The sequence below is a fragment of the Hipposideros armiger genome, unplaced genomic scaffold, assembly GCF_001890085.2.
Source record: "Hipposideros armiger isolate ML-2016 unplaced genomic scaffold, ASM189008v1 scaffold_878, whole genome shotgun sequence".
Lineage (NCBI taxonomy): Eukaryota > Metazoa > Chordata > Mammalia > Chiroptera > Hipposideridae > Hipposideros > Hipposideros armiger.
Genome location: NW_017732228.1, coordinates 593,394 through 608,426, shown reverse-complemented (window position 1 = coordinate 608,426; position 15,033 = coordinate 593,394). Strand labels below are relative to the sequence as shown.

At 48.8% G+C, this 15,033-nt stretch overlaps 1 protein-coding gene across 1 annotated transcript; it reads right to left on the bottom strand.

Moving 5' to 3' along the window:
• Positions 1-15: 15 nt before the first annotated feature.
• TMEM121B (transmembrane protein 121B) lies at positions 16-9,062 on the bottom strand. The gene has a single exon (XM_019629968.1). The coding sequence runs from the start codon at positions 4,589-4,591 to the stop codon at positions 2,834-2,836; it is 1,758 nt and encodes a 585-aa protein (XP_019485513.1). The 5' UTR covers positions 4,592-9,062; the 3' UTR covers positions 16-2,833.
• Positions 9,063-15,033: the final 5,971 nt, after the last annotated feature.

Below are 15,033 nucleotides of genomic sequence, written 5' to 3'. Positions count from 1 at the left end.
AGCTTGTCACAAGTCTCAAGTTTTTTATTTTCAGAACAAGCTGGTTTTATTTTTAAAAAGAGAATGGGGATTTAAAAACATGATAAATGCTAGTGATGTGCCACTTCCCTTCTTCCAGGCTCTAACTGCCATCTAGCTCTTCCCCCAAAACAGGTGGCATCAGAGCCAGGACAGGTTCTATCAGAACGCCCTTTAGCATGGGTGTGGTCCAACCCCTGAGCGAGGACACTCTGACTGGCTCAAATGTTAGAGGCAGGTAGTCTGGATTCTGAACCCGGGTTCTGGTCTGTGAACTGTGCTGCTGGCATCAGCCTCAGAAGACAGTGTACTCCTGTCTATCAGGCCCATGGGGAATGTCTCCAGTTTGACCCCCTATAGATGCCCCTAGGAAGCAAGAAAAATGAAGCTTTAGAAGTCATTTCTTCTTGCGAATGGGGCAACGGAAATAAGTAAAAGGGATAATGAAAAACACCAGAAGGCAGGAAGGGACTGACCCCCTGAGCACAAGGTGCTTGCACCAAATGTTTGGAAGAGGATGTCAGGCAGGAGGGGTGGCAGTGGGGACAGGGCCTGCAAAGGCCTGGCCTCTACCAGAATTGGCCTGGTTGCCATCAGTCTATCAACGTACTTAGGAAAGTGGCAGCTCATGGGAACCTATCACAGCCTCCCACCAGAAAATCCAATAGCACTCAGAGTTTTACAGTCAGTCACTCAGCAGGGAGACCACCATCCAATCAGTAGAAAGGGGGTAGGGCAGGGGGCCAGCCAGGAGCTGGCCATGGCTCAGACACAAAGTCCTTTCATAGTCACTGAGATTAGGTAGCAGAGAAACAGCAAAGCTGGAGAGAGGATGTGGAAATAGAGGAAGCAGCTATTGGGGCCTACCCAGGATCTGGGCCCAGAACTCGGAGCAAATGGAATTCAAAGGGAAACAAGAGGAGTTAGTAGAGGAAGGAAAGAAGGCAGAAAAAAACAATTAGCTGCAAACAACCAGCTTATATTGGACCCAGTAAGATGAGGGACTGGAAGCACAGATAGTGCACTGAGTGTAAACATTTTTCCTCCATTGTTTCCCCACTGTGAGAGTAGGGGGAAGCTCAGGAGAACTGTGGTCAAGCCATCAGCCCATCTTGTGTCTCTGTCTACATGGACATCTTCTGTCAGCAAGCCCCCAAGAAATTGGGAGAGAAAGGCCCCAAGCAAAAAACTGAGGCCCAGAAAGCAAAAGTGATGTGTCACTCACAGCTAATGAGTGACAAAGTCAAAACTATATTCCATGACTTCTGAGTTTATTACATGTCCAGGACTTATTACACCACACAAAAGTTCCCAAGCATAAGAAGGAAGAAGGGGAAACAAAAATTCTTACAATTTCACCCTACCCCATCCTATTACAGGGTGGGGGAGAGTATTTCCTGGCCTTGCTTCAAACTGTCCTCCTGTACTCTTACCTCCCCTAAAAATACTTATTCTGCCTCAAGGATTCCAAGAGTGATGTCCAAGATTGGTGAGCAATGCCTGGATGTCCCATGTCATCAGCCTCAACAAGAGGAACACCAGAGAGGAAAGCTGGACAGGGTAGGGTTTGCCCACCCTGTTTCAAGAAGCCTGCACTTTCCCTGGTGATTCTCTTAACCAGAGCAGAGGACAAAGGTCACCACCACTGTTCCTGGTCTACACCAAACTTCCTAGAGGGAGGGTGGAAAGGGGGGGCACAGAATTGGATTTCCTAATCCTTTGGGCCCATGTGAGACTCAGCTTCACATCTTCCAGGAACCCCACCAGAGCTGTTGTTCTGAGCCTAGATCTAACCCAGTGCACAAGGATAAGAGTTCTGGGTGCAGAGAGAGGAGGGCAAGCCAATGGCCGATACTCCACAGACCCTGTAATAACACTGGCACCAAATCCCAGCTGGATCCAGTAGCCATGTTAAATGCAACTTCCGAATATTTTGTCTTTATTTTTTGCAAGCAGCATCAGTGCGTGATGCAACAAAAGTCGAAAGCACAGAGGTAGAAATGCTCACTCACCCAAGAAAGGGTGCAGTTTGGTCCTTAGAGTATGAACCCTTTCCTCCCGCCAAGCTGAGGAGAGAGGAGCAAGATTGAGGAAGATCCTGGGTGAGCTTCTCCCTTGAAGGAGAACAAGTGGGCAGCTCCCAGGAGCCCAGCTCTTTCTGGGAATTCATGGCCACGAATTCACGTAGAAATAAGGAAGATGGTGGTTTATATGGTGGGGAGGGCAGGGCCTCCCCAGATCTCCTACTGGTTGCAAGGGGCCACAAGGTGGACCCAAGGAAACAACACTACACATACACAGAGACACAGACTTTGCATTTACCATCTGGAAGAAACCCAATAGACACATCAGGGGACAGTAGATTCTGGGTTAATTTCAAGGCATGGGACAATGGTCACTAACCACAGCCTAAAACAAACTGGCACTTCCAAGCAAGGGGGAAGGCCTAAAGCCCAGCACCCCCTGCCTGGGCACCCCCTCTTTTCTATCCCCCCACACATACACAATGGATAGGAATTAGGGTGGAGGTGGGAAAAGCAAGAAGCAGAGGTATCCAGCCCCTTGGAGGCTAGGATTAGGGTCAGGCATGGAGAAGTGAGAATAGAGAATGTGGACCTTCCTCCCTCACCATTAGCTGCTGGTCTACCTCCGAGCAATCTTGACTCAAGGGGTACAGAAGGACACACTAGCCCTTAGCCCTATTAATAGTTACCTCTTCCAAAGAGAGCCTGATCAAATCTGGGTGAGAGGTCAGAGGACAAGGGAGCTGGGGTCTCGCAACCGAAAAGCAAGCAAGCCCCCTTCTTTATCTCCCTCAATTCTGGGAGGCCACAGCCAGGGTGTTGACATAGCCATGAGCACCCCCCTCGTTGTCCGAGATGCAGTGACCCAGCTGGGAGCCTCCCTGAGGTGGTGGCGGTGGTGGCGGTGGCGGTGGAGGCGGGGCAGAGGGCGGAGCACCGTAGCTCCCTCTGGCCCGACTAGGGGAGGTCCGACTTCCGGGGTCCCAACAGCCCTCTAGGGCCTCCAGGCCACGGCAACCGAGGAAGAAGAGGTTCTTGAGCATGAAGATGGAGAGGGGCTGCTGGTAGCTCACCACCAGGAGGCAACGCAGCGCCAGCAAGGGCACGTCCATCAGGCAGCCGCCCAGCAGGCGCAAAAGGCGGCTGCAGCTGCCGGGCCCGGAAGCCTGGCCCCAGGATGAAGCCACGGCTGCTGCGTTGAGCTCGTAGAGCCAAAGCACCGGCGAGGCGAGGGTGAGGAAGTAGACTGCAATGAGCAGGTAGCGCAGGTGTGCGGGGAGCGGCACGCGGCCTTCCAGCATCAGCTCCACCAGAGTGAAGCTGTCAAGCAGGTCCAAACACGTGCCCAGGAAGCAGCCGGCGGCGCGGTGCTGCTGGGGCTGCAGAAGCAGGGGACCCGTTGAGCCTGGCGGGGCGCCCGCCTCGCTGATGGCCCGCACCAAGCTGTAGAGCAGAGGAACCGACAGTGCCATGGTGAGGCGGAAGCCCGTGGTGCCGAAGGGCGCGCGCAGCTCAATGAGGTCCAGGATGGATGTGCCCAAGATGAGCACCACCTTAGGCGTGAAGGCGATGGAGTAGATGAGCCAGGCCAGGTAGGCGAAGGCGAACTCGCCCGTGGCCGCGGCCGCCCCCGGGCCGCCCCCGGCGCCTCCGACACCTCCGCGGCCGCAGCGCGCCTTGGCTCCGGCCGCAGCCCCGGCGGAGGCTGTGGGAAGGTGCAGGGGCGGCGCAGCGTGGTGGTGGTGCTGGTGGTGGTTGTGCGCGCCACTCGCCGCGCTGCCGGGACGGGCTCGGCTGTTCTTGGCGAAGAAGATGGCCCAGCCCACCACCACAACCAGGTCGGTGGCGATCCATGAGCACCAGTACAGGTCGGTGACGGCGATGAGGTACAGGTCCAGCAGCCCGCCCTGCGCCAGCAACAGCACCACGGACAGCGCCTGGTAGCCCCAACGGCATCCCGGACAGGGAGTGCAGCAGCTGCGCGGACCCCTGCGGCCGGGTCGGGCCCGGCGGCCGCCACAGCAACAGCAGCAGCACGAACAGCAGGAGGCGCTGCTACCGGTCCCCGTGCCGCCCGCGCCCCCAGTTGAGCGGCCCCCCGGACCCCCGATGCCCCCGGCCGCAGCGCCCCCGCCGAAGTCCGCGGCTGTCATGCTGCAGGAGGAGGTAGGCGTGGAGGTGGAGGAGGGGGTGCCGGCCGAGGAGGAGAAGGCGGCGGGCGCAGGGTCGGCGTCTGGAGCGCCCCCCTGAGCCAGGGGACCCAGGATCCCAGCGGCAGCCGCAGGCACCAGCGGCTTACTGATACTGATGCTCTCGTCGTCGTCCTCCCGCTCGGCGCTGGTGTTGCTGCTGGGGGAGCCGCCGCCCCCGCCTCGTCGGCCGCCGCTTCCCCCGCGGCTGGTGCTGGTGCTGCTATCGCCCGAGCCTCGCCGGCCGCTGGGGGATCCCCCCCGGAGGAAGAGGGGCTGCGGCCGGGCGGCGGCGGGGGGTGGCGGGAATGAGCCGGACGAGGACGAGACCGAGCGGGGGTGGCCGAGAGCTGGGTGCATTGTCCTCCGGGGGGCTGCCAGCTGTTCCCTCCCCACCAACTCCGGGCTGGCGAGGCGGCTGAGGGGAGCGGGCCAGCCGCCGCCTCCTCCTCAGCAGCGGCACTCGTACCCCGGTCGGGCAGCAGCGAGATCCAGACTGGAGCCGCGGGACTGGGCAAGCCGAGCCCCGGGTGGCAGAGAGCACGGGGTTGGCGAGGGGCTGAACCCGCCGCGGTGACGGCGGGCGCAGCGGGGCGGGGGCTAGCCCAGTCGGTGAGGAAAGGGAGGCTGGCTGCGGGGAAACCAGGACTGGATTCAAGGGGGAGAGGAGTAGAGATCAGAAAAGGAGAAAGCATGGCTTGCTGGATCAGCAGAAGGAAAAGGGGGAGCAAGAGCCTTAACCTCCCAGGGCACATTTACTCAGGGGGATAAGAGGGGAGGAGGAGGGAGCTGTCAAAATGATGATGGCCAAGGGGGTGGGCTATCAGCGCGGAGAAACTAAAGGGAGCACAGGATTCCTAGAAAAGTTTCCCGAGGTCCCACCAGGAGAATCCCTGGAGCCTTAAGTGGTTAGTGACCGCTTGGCCTTGTTCTCAGTATAGACCATTCCACGGAACACCAAGCTCAGTAGACAGGTTCAGGCCTCTGCTCCTTTTGCAGGTAACGGGGCAGCTTTGGCCTCTACACTGTCTACTGCCATTTTCACTGGGCCATCCTGCCTCTCCTTAAGGCACTTCAAACTAATGGAGGAATCGGGCCATACTGATTAAAAGGACCAGGAACAGCAGTCCCAGACATTTCTACATATTCATGTGCCCTGCACTGGGTTCAGTGAGCCATCCATAGGGAGGTCCCAGTTTCCAGAAAATGGAGCAGTTTTCTGAATATAACTGCTGGGGAAGAAAGGACAGGTAAAATAATTATTTACATGGCCCATCCAAGTGGGGCTTTTGGTATTCTGAGTTTTTTAAAGCAGGAATTGCAAACAATAGGGAGTTGTATCTAGCAAAGAGGAACACAAAGGGACATTTAGCAGTATGAGTGCCTTGATACAAACAAAGGCTCAGAGCAGGTGATGGTGGCTGTCACAACGGCTCCCCCACCCCCAGCTGGACACAAGGCACAGTAGCCCTGCACCTAATATAAGCTTGGGGCTCATACTGACTCACGCCCATGGACTCAGTCCATGACTGGGGCTGGGTATTTGCCAGTGACTCAGGAAGGCAGCAGACAGAATTATGCCTTGAAGGGTTTAGGGGAGAAAAAAAATTACTAGAGCAGCTGGGGCTAAAAAAAATTTTTTTTTAAATAAAAAAGATGAGGCTCATGTATAATGCAAACATCCCAGGCATATGCAAGCAAGGCCAGAAGCTTGCCTACCCTTTCTTCCTTCCCCACGCTTCAGTCTGCAGGCTCCCTGCCTTCACTTCATGACCCTTAAACCTTCTGCAGCTTGGCTCACCTTCCTAGACAACACCACACAGCCTGAGAGAGGGGATCAGGCCTCGCCCCTGAACCTGCCTCTTAAGTAAGGGTCAGTGTGAGCCAAACCTGCTTTCTCCAGTCTCTTGGACATCAGTCTGTACAACTAATCCATGGGTATGTGGGATTTAGAAGTCACAACCTACATTATTTCCACTTGCTCTTGGCACACACACAACCTTTGAAAAGTTCCATGTCCGGTCATCATGCAAGGTACAGCAGGTATGGTGGTAAGAGCTTGAGCTCTGGGGTTGGTGGTTTCAGCTCTGCCACTGAGCTTGTGTGATCTTGGACTGTTTTGGTTTTTTTTCACCTCTGTGAGCCTCCAATTATCCAACTGTAAAAAGGGAACAGTATGTACCTAATAGGCTGTTGTATAAAGAGAGGTCATGAGTTCAAAGGGTTGCGTGCTCTGAGCAGAGTATGTACTCAGTTAAAGGTAGCTGGTTATGAGGATGTTATCATCTCGTCTTAACCTCCCAGGGATCATTTACTCATAGCACAGGCCACTAATGACTTTTCTGGCCTGGATTCCTTCCTGAGGCCACATTCAGAGTTCTGTTCCCCCACAGCTTTGCACTTCGGTAAGTGCCAGAGAGTAAAGCTGCTCTCATTAAGAGCAGTGGTTCTTGGAGCTAATCTTCACAGGCTTCACAGTGTGAGAGGTTCCACTATGCCAGCTGGTGCCAAGGCCCACCATCATGGGGCAACGTGGGGACTAAACAGCAGATACACAGCCTGCACTGTGTGTGAGCATCACAGCAGGTCCAGCAGATGTTAGGGCTGAGCCAGTCCAGGTTAGAAAGCAGCTTGGGGAGCTGCCAACTGCTAATGGGAGCGATTATGGCAGTCTCCCAGCTCTCCCCCAGAGAAACCACCAGCCAACAGCTACCCTGAAAGTTGGCCCAAGCTTCTACTCAAGTTAATGAAGCAGTTGAAGAAAGAGAAGCAGCAGATGAAGGCAAAGAACTGGGCACTGGGAGAACATTGACGAATCTGTCCCCGCTGCCCAGCCCATGCCCCACTTCCCTGGCCCACTCACACAGACTCCCCTCCTGCTCTGACCTGTCAGGTTCCTTGTGAGGACCATTTCCTCTCTGATAACTTGTAATGCCCCTTTGATGTTATTCTTTGTATTTCTGGGAAATGTAGTCAATCAGTCAGATTAACTTCCTGTATGAGGTTATTTAGCCCAATTTCTTTCATGTCTGAGGCCCTGAATAAAAAGACCACAGATAATAAGGATGAGAAATCAGGGTACACAATAGAATAAGTTGGTGGTCAGAGTAGAAGAGGGATTTCCTCTTTGCACTGGGCTTTTTTCTAATCTTCTGTGTACACACACAGAGAGACTTTGCTTCAGCCTGGAAAGGGATTAACAAAGATGTGACAAGAATGAAAAGAAGGAAGACAAAAGGTTTTCTGATATATAAAGTGAGTACAAACACCCCACAAGTATCTAGAAAAGGGAAGACATGGTCACTGAGCACCTCACAAGCACCTCAGGTCCAGGCTCAATATCTTACATACAGTACATAGAAACAGAGTGGTAAAGCAACTTACTCTAAGTCATGCAGCCAGTTGAGGGCAGAGGTAGGGTTAAATCTAGACTTCTGACTCTCAGCCCAGTGCTCTCACCTGCCTACCACTCTCCTCACAAGCCTAGGATGGAAGTAGCTTGCAGGCCTCCTGTGAGATAGGGAACAAACAGGAATAAACCAAACAGCCTTCAACCCAAAAAGTATTTCCATAAGCACTTATTATAATAAGTGCTGGGCACTGCGTACAGCTCATTTGGAGACTTAATATTTTTGGCCCCCCTGGAACAGAAAGGCCAATGGCTCACAGCCTTCCTGGGACAGCAATAGAAGGACTAAGAGGAAGGAAGATATATCCCTAGTCGCCCAGCAGCAAAGGAAAGCTCAGTGAGGCAAAGTTGGCCTTTCCTAGTACTGAACCAAGGCCCCATTCTTCACTCATCCACTCTCGTGGGTATCACTGCCCTCTTTCACCTTCACAGCAAGAATAAAGAACAGTCCAAAGGGAACTGTCAGGGGCTGTGTGAAGCATCACAGGTACAACCTGTAAAAAGACACACGCAGGGTCATCTGGTGTTCAATCGCACAGTCACCACAGACTCTCAGAAAATGATAAGGGAAGTTGGCAGGGAACTGTGCCTGAAGCAGCATGAGTCTGCGATGCTTTGGCTCATTAGGAACTTGAAGCCTCAAAACTACTTTCTTTGAGAGCTCTCTGAAGACAGACACGACATCTGTCCCAATTCAGAACTCCTCTAATACCTGGGGCCAGGCTGTGCCCTGAGCTGCTCCACAGATGTTCATGATGATGCCACCACCCTCCTGGATACAGCAGAAGTCCCAGCATCAGTGCTTCTCTGGGTCAGTCCCTGGGCTAGGGATTGAGATTCCAGAGACTAAAAGAAAAAAACCAAGTCCTTTCCTAGGAATTCAGACCAGGAGGGAGACAAATATGTAAACAATGAGGGATTATGAAGGTTATGACCAAATATTTGACACTGCTTGAACATGAAGTTCAAGGAGAAGATGCAATGAAAGATAAGGATGAGGAAACAGGCAGGGGCTAGGCTACTGAGTGCGTCCATACAGAGCTGAGCTTGGGCTGCATTCTGAGAGAAGAGGGGTCTTGAAAACATAAATGTAACATGAACAGATTTTCATTTTAGATAAATTGCTTTGCAATAAAGATGATGGATTGGAGGGGAGAAATAAATGGAAGGAGAGCCTATATTCTACTTTTGTCAATACCATGAGCTATATAATATAAAACCTCCCAGCTTACAAAAAACACTAGATAAAATTTAACATCCTTTTAAGTGAACAGTTAAAAGAGTAAGATAAATTCTTGGGGCCATAAATGAAGAGGAAACTAAAACCAGAATGGTAAATGAGGTCAATAATGCTGTGAGTGCTTTCAGATATGTAGACTGTCTCAGTAAGGAACACTATGTAATATGGTGTTACATAGCCACAAGCAGCTATCTAAATTTAAATTTACTTAATATTAATTGAAATAAATTAAAATTTAAAATTCAAATCCTCAGTCTCACTAGCCATATTTTGAGTGCTCAATAGTCCCATGTGGCTATTGAAAGAACGTTATGGAGATGAGTGTAGCTGTATATTCACTTTATTGAAGTTGGGGTCAGGATTCTCTGGATCACTGCCTCATCTCTTCCTCAATGTAACTCTGGAAATATCAGCTATAGGACATCAGCACTCCTGATTCTCAGGCCTTTGGGCTCCACTAGAACTACAACACCAGCTTTCCCAGGCCTCCAGCTTGCAGAAGGCAAATTATGGGACTCCTCATTCTCATAATCATATTTTTTAGAGAATTAGGGTCAAGATGGTAGAGTAGGTAAATACTGTGCTTGCTTCCTCCCACGACCACATCAAAATTACAACTAAATTACTGAACAGCCATCATTATACAGACTCGCTGAATAGAATTCCTAGAACTAAAGCTATAAAGAAGAAGCCATGTCAAGACTGGTAGGAGGGGTAGAGGCACAAAATGGACTGGTCCCACATCCATGTGTGGTGGTTAAAGATCGGAAGAAATATCTTGGCTGTGGAGGTCCCCCTTGAAGAGTGAGGAGTCCACACTGGGCTCCCCAGTCCAGGGCACCAGTGCCGGGAAGAGAAGTCTCCATAACATCTAGCTGTGAAAAACAGTGGGGATCACGTCTGAGTTAGACAGAAGGGTGCTGGAGACCAAGGCATCCTCTTGAGGGGCCTGTACACACTAACGTGCTCACAAATTCACTCCTGGGCTCCATCTCAGAGGCGGCAACTCAAAAAGCACCAGGGGCATTCAGGAAGAAGCTTCAGGGTGAGGGTTGGAAGGGCAGGGGTCAGGACAGTGCTCTCTGGGGACGAAAGTACTGGCAGATGCCATTGTTCCTTTGTTGAGCCCTCCCCCTAACCAGCCAGCAGGGGCAGGTGGAAGCCAAACCTGAGGTCTACATTAACTTGGCTAATACTGTTCACCTCACCCTGGCGACTCTTTGAGATCCTGCCCCACCCAAGTTGAGCACACTGACCAAACTTCTTCCAGCGGCTTTTCTACACAAACGGCCTGTCTCAGCTTGTGCTGTAGACTTTCCTAAAATCTCTCAAAGGTCTACAAACCCTAAACAAGCAACAGCTGGTCTTGGTGTGTCCCATATCTCTTGCTAAGTGTCCCCAACCCCAGCACTAGTGGCAGTTGGCCTCAGTTCATAGCCTACTTTCTCCCAGGTGCCTCCAAGCCCAGCACAGGTGGCAACCAACTGCTTTGTAGCTCCTACCAGGTGGCCCTGTACCAGGCACAGTCAGCAGATGACATTGGCCTGCATCAGAGTGAACACACACGGTGGCCAGCTTCAGACCACACCAGAGCACCACCTAACCACCTCCACAAATGACACACCCAAAGTGCAGAATCAAGGCACCAGAGCCCCCACTAAAGCGAATCTACTCTGTAGGGTCAGCCCCTACTCAACAGCTCGTCCATTGTAGTCATGGCTATTCTGCACAGCCAGTCAGCAAGAGGGTAAATACCTCCCACTGACATTGCAACAGGAATCAAGACTCAACTACAACAGGAGGACACACACAACACACACACAGGACACCCCTGGATGACCTGGCTTAGGTGGCCAGGGAGCAAGCGCCACTGGGCCCTACAGGACACCTACTACATGAGGCCACTCTGCCAAGACCAGGAGATGTAGCAGATCCACCTAATACATAGAAACAAACACAGAGAGTCGGTCAAAATAAGGAGACAAAGAAACATGTTCCAAGTGAAAGAACGGGACAAAACTCCAGAAAAAGAATGAAAAACTCCAGAAAAAGAATGAAAAAACCAGAAAAAAGAATGAAATGCAATGGAGACAAACAATCTATCAGATGCAAAGTACAAAACTCTGCTTATAATGATGCTTGATGAAATTAGTGAAAGAGTAGATGAGCTCAGTGAGAAATTTAACAAAGAAACAGGAAACATAAAAATGGAGATAGAAAACATAAAAAAGGAACCAGTCAGAAATAAAGAATACAGGACCAGCTGAGTGGCACGTTGGTTAAGAGCTGGCTTGGGATGCCAGCTCTGAGCAGCAGAGCCCCAGTTCGGATCCCACGTGAGGGCCAGTGACACTGCCCTCTACAGCTAAGATGGTGAACAACAGCTCAACCTGGAGCTGGGCTGCCATGAGTCGCCGGCGACGGCATAGGCTGCAGCCCCTGCTGCAGTGGGCTGCCATAAGCTACCGTGGGTGGCTAGCAGCCAGCATGAGCGGCCAGCAGCCAGTGTGAGCTGCCAAGAGCCGCCATGAGCGGCCGTCCAGAGGCCGGCGACCGATCTGCCTCACCCGGGAAGAGTGCAATGATGGTGCCAACTTGGGCCAGTGAAGCGACATCCTCCACAACTAGACTGAAGAACAAAAGGATAGCAACTTGTCTGTTCCCCTTCCCCCGATTCCCCAGCACTGTTCCCCTCCCTCAATTCCCCAATAAAATATTTAAAAAAAAAAAAGAAATGAAGAATACAATAACTGAAATGAGTACTACATTTTAATCACAGGTTAGATGAAGCAGGGGACTGAATCAGTGATTTGAGAGACAAGGTTGCAGAAAACACCCAATCAAAACAGCAAAAAGAAAAGAGAATTTTTAAAAGTGAGGATAGCCTAAGGGACCTCTGGTACCAACATTTGCATCATAGAGATACCAGAAGGAAAAGAGAAAGGGCAAGGGATTGAAAACCTATTTGAAGAAATAATGACAGAAAACTTCTCTAACCTGGCAAAGGAAATAGACATAGAAGCCCAGGAAGCACAGAGAGTCCCAAACAAGAGAATATAACCCTTGTAAATATTTATACACCCAACATGGGAGCACCTAAATGTATAAGACAAATATTCACTGACATAAAGGGAGACCTTGACAGTAATACAATCATAGTAGGGGACTTTAACACCCCATTGACACCAATGGTCAGATCTACCAGACAGAAAAACAACAAGGAAATAGCGACCTTAAATGACACACTAGACCAGATGGATTTAATTGACATTTTTGGAACATTTTACCCCAAAGCAGCAGAATACACATTCTTTTCAAGTGCACAGGGAACATTTTCCATGATAGGCTACAAAAAGTCTCAATAAGTTTAAGAAGATTGAAATCATACCAACCATCTTCTCTGGTATGAAACTAGAAATCAATTACAAGGGAAAAAAGAACAAAACTGAAAAACACACAAACACATGGAGGCTAAATAGCATACTACTAAATAGCAAGTGGGTCAACAATGAAATCAAGGAAAAAATCAAAAGATACCTTGAGACAAACAAAAATGAAAATACAATGACCCCAATTCCATGGGACACAGTGAAAGCAGTTCTAAAAGGGACATTCATAGCAACACAGCCTACCTCAAGAAACAAGAAAAATCTCAAATAAACAATCTAATCTTACACTTAAAGGAACTATAAAAAGAATAGCAAACAAAGCCCAAAATGAGTATAGAAGGAAGGAAACAATCAAGATCAGAATGGAAATCAACAAAGAATACAAAACGTTCAATGAAACAAAGAGCTGATTTTCTGAAAAGATAAACAAAATTGATAAACCTTTAGCCAGATACTTCAAGAAAAAAAGAGACAGGATCCAAATAAGTAAAATGAGACATTAAAGGGGTGAAGTAACAACTGATACTACAGAAATACAAAGGATTATAAGAAAATACTACAAATAATTATATGTCAACAGATTGGACAACCTGGAAGCAATGGATAAATTCCTAGAAACATACAATCTTCCAAGACTGAGTCAAGAAGAAACAGAAAGTCAGAATGATAACTGCTAATGAAATCAAATCAGTAATCAAAAAACTCCCAAGAAACAAAAGTCCTGGACCAGGTGGCTTCAAAGGTGAATTTTACCAAATAGTCAAAGAAAAACTAACACCTATCCTTCTCAAACTATTCCAAAAAATTCAAGAGGAGGGAAAGCTCCCAAGCTCATTTTATGAGGCCACTACTACCCTGATTCCAAAACCAAAGACATCTTACACACAAAAAAAAACACCCAAAATTATAGGCCAATATCACTAATGAACATAGATGCGAAAATCCTCAACAAAATATTAGCAAACCGAATTCAACAGTACATTAAAAAGATCATACAACATGATCAAGTGGGATTTATTCCTGCGATGCAACCTAAGTGTCCATCAACAGACAATTGGATAAAGAACAAGTGGTACATATATTCAATGGAATGTTACTCAGCCATAAAAAAGAATGAAATCTTGCCATTTGTGACAACATGGATGGACCTAAACAGTATTGTGCCAAGTGAAATAAGTCAGACAGACAAAGACAAATAACATGTGATTTCACTTTTATGTGGAATCTAAAAAACAAACAAACAAAACAAAAACAAACTCATAGATACAGAGAACCAGATGGTTGCCAGATGGGAGGGGTTTTGAGGGGATAGGTGAAAAGGGGGAAAGGATTAAGATGTACAAATTGTAAGTTATAAAAAACAGTCATGGGGGGCCGGCCGAGTGGCGCGATGGTTAAGAACTCTCTTGGGATGCCAGAGGACCCCGGTTCGGATCCCACATATGAGGGCCAGTGACACTGCCCTCCACAGCTAAGATGCTGAATGACAGCTCAACCTGGAGCTGGGCTGCCATAAGTCGCCAGCGACGGCGTAGGCTGCACTCCCTGTAGCAGTGGGTTGCCATGGGCTACCGTATGTAGCCAGCAGCCAGCGTGAGCGGCCAGCAGCTGCAGTGAGCGGCCGTCCAGAAGCCGGCGACTGATCTGCCTCGCCAGAGAAGAGCGCAATGATGGTGCCAACTTGGGCCAGTGAAGCAACATCCTCCACAACTAGATTGAAGAACAAAACGACAGCAACTTGTCTGTTCCCCTTCCCCCAATTCCCCAGCACTGTTCCCATCCTCCCAATTCCCCAATAAAAATCTTTAAAAAAAAAAAAAAAAAAAAAATGGGGAGGTAAAGTGCACAACACAGGGAATATAGTTAATTATATTGTAATAACTACGTGTGGTGTCAGGTACTAGACTTATTAGGGTGATCACTTTGTAAGTTACATCAAGGTCTAATCACTATGTTGTACACCTGAAACTAATATAATGTTATGTCGACTTTAATTAAAAAATAAATATTTTTAAAAGTTTTTTTAAATAATTAGGAATGCATGTTGAATTTTCCTCCTCTTGAAAAGCATTTATGAAGATTATATGATTTTCTCCTTAATGTTTATTTTGTTGTTGTTTGTTTTGTTTTTTTAACTGAGATATCCTGCCACCTGTTGGCAGCTCAGAGGCAGCTCAGCTCGGGCTGGACTCGAACCACTGTTGCTCAGAGCTCGCACTCTTAACCAACTGAACCACTCAGCCGGTCCTAATGTTTTTAATATGGTAAATTACAAGATATATTTTCTAATACTAAGCCATCTTTACTTTTATGGAATAAACCTATACCTGGTGGAAAAAGTCAGTCCCATGTGACCAGTGGCTACCCTATGGGACAGCTCCATCACTGTGACAAGTTCTATTGACAACACTGATGGGCACTTGGATTTAACAGCCAAACAGAGACAGGAGTCCAGCATTTGACCCAAATGAAGCAAAAAGACAGAGCTGAGCTTTCAACATAAAAACATGACCCTCAATGAAATAGTGAACTAAAAGAACAAATATACCACCCAAATAGGGAGACTATTGAAATAAATAGCCTAGGCTTGAAGTGAAATAAAAATCTCTTGGGAATTTTATATATAATCATGGGGGCGATACCACATATAGATTTGGAATTTGAACAATCTCATGCTGAGAAATTAACATAAATATTGGCTATAGGCTGGTAGTAACCATGGAATACCTAGCAAAAGCAAGTAGAAAACAGTTTTGGAAGGACA

Bases quoted from the DNA above. Each gene is read 5' to 3' on its own strand.
- TMEM121B (XM_019629968.1), bottom strand. From the start codon at position 4,591: ATGCACCCAGCTCTCGGCCACCCCCGCTCGGTCTCGTCCTCGTCCGGC.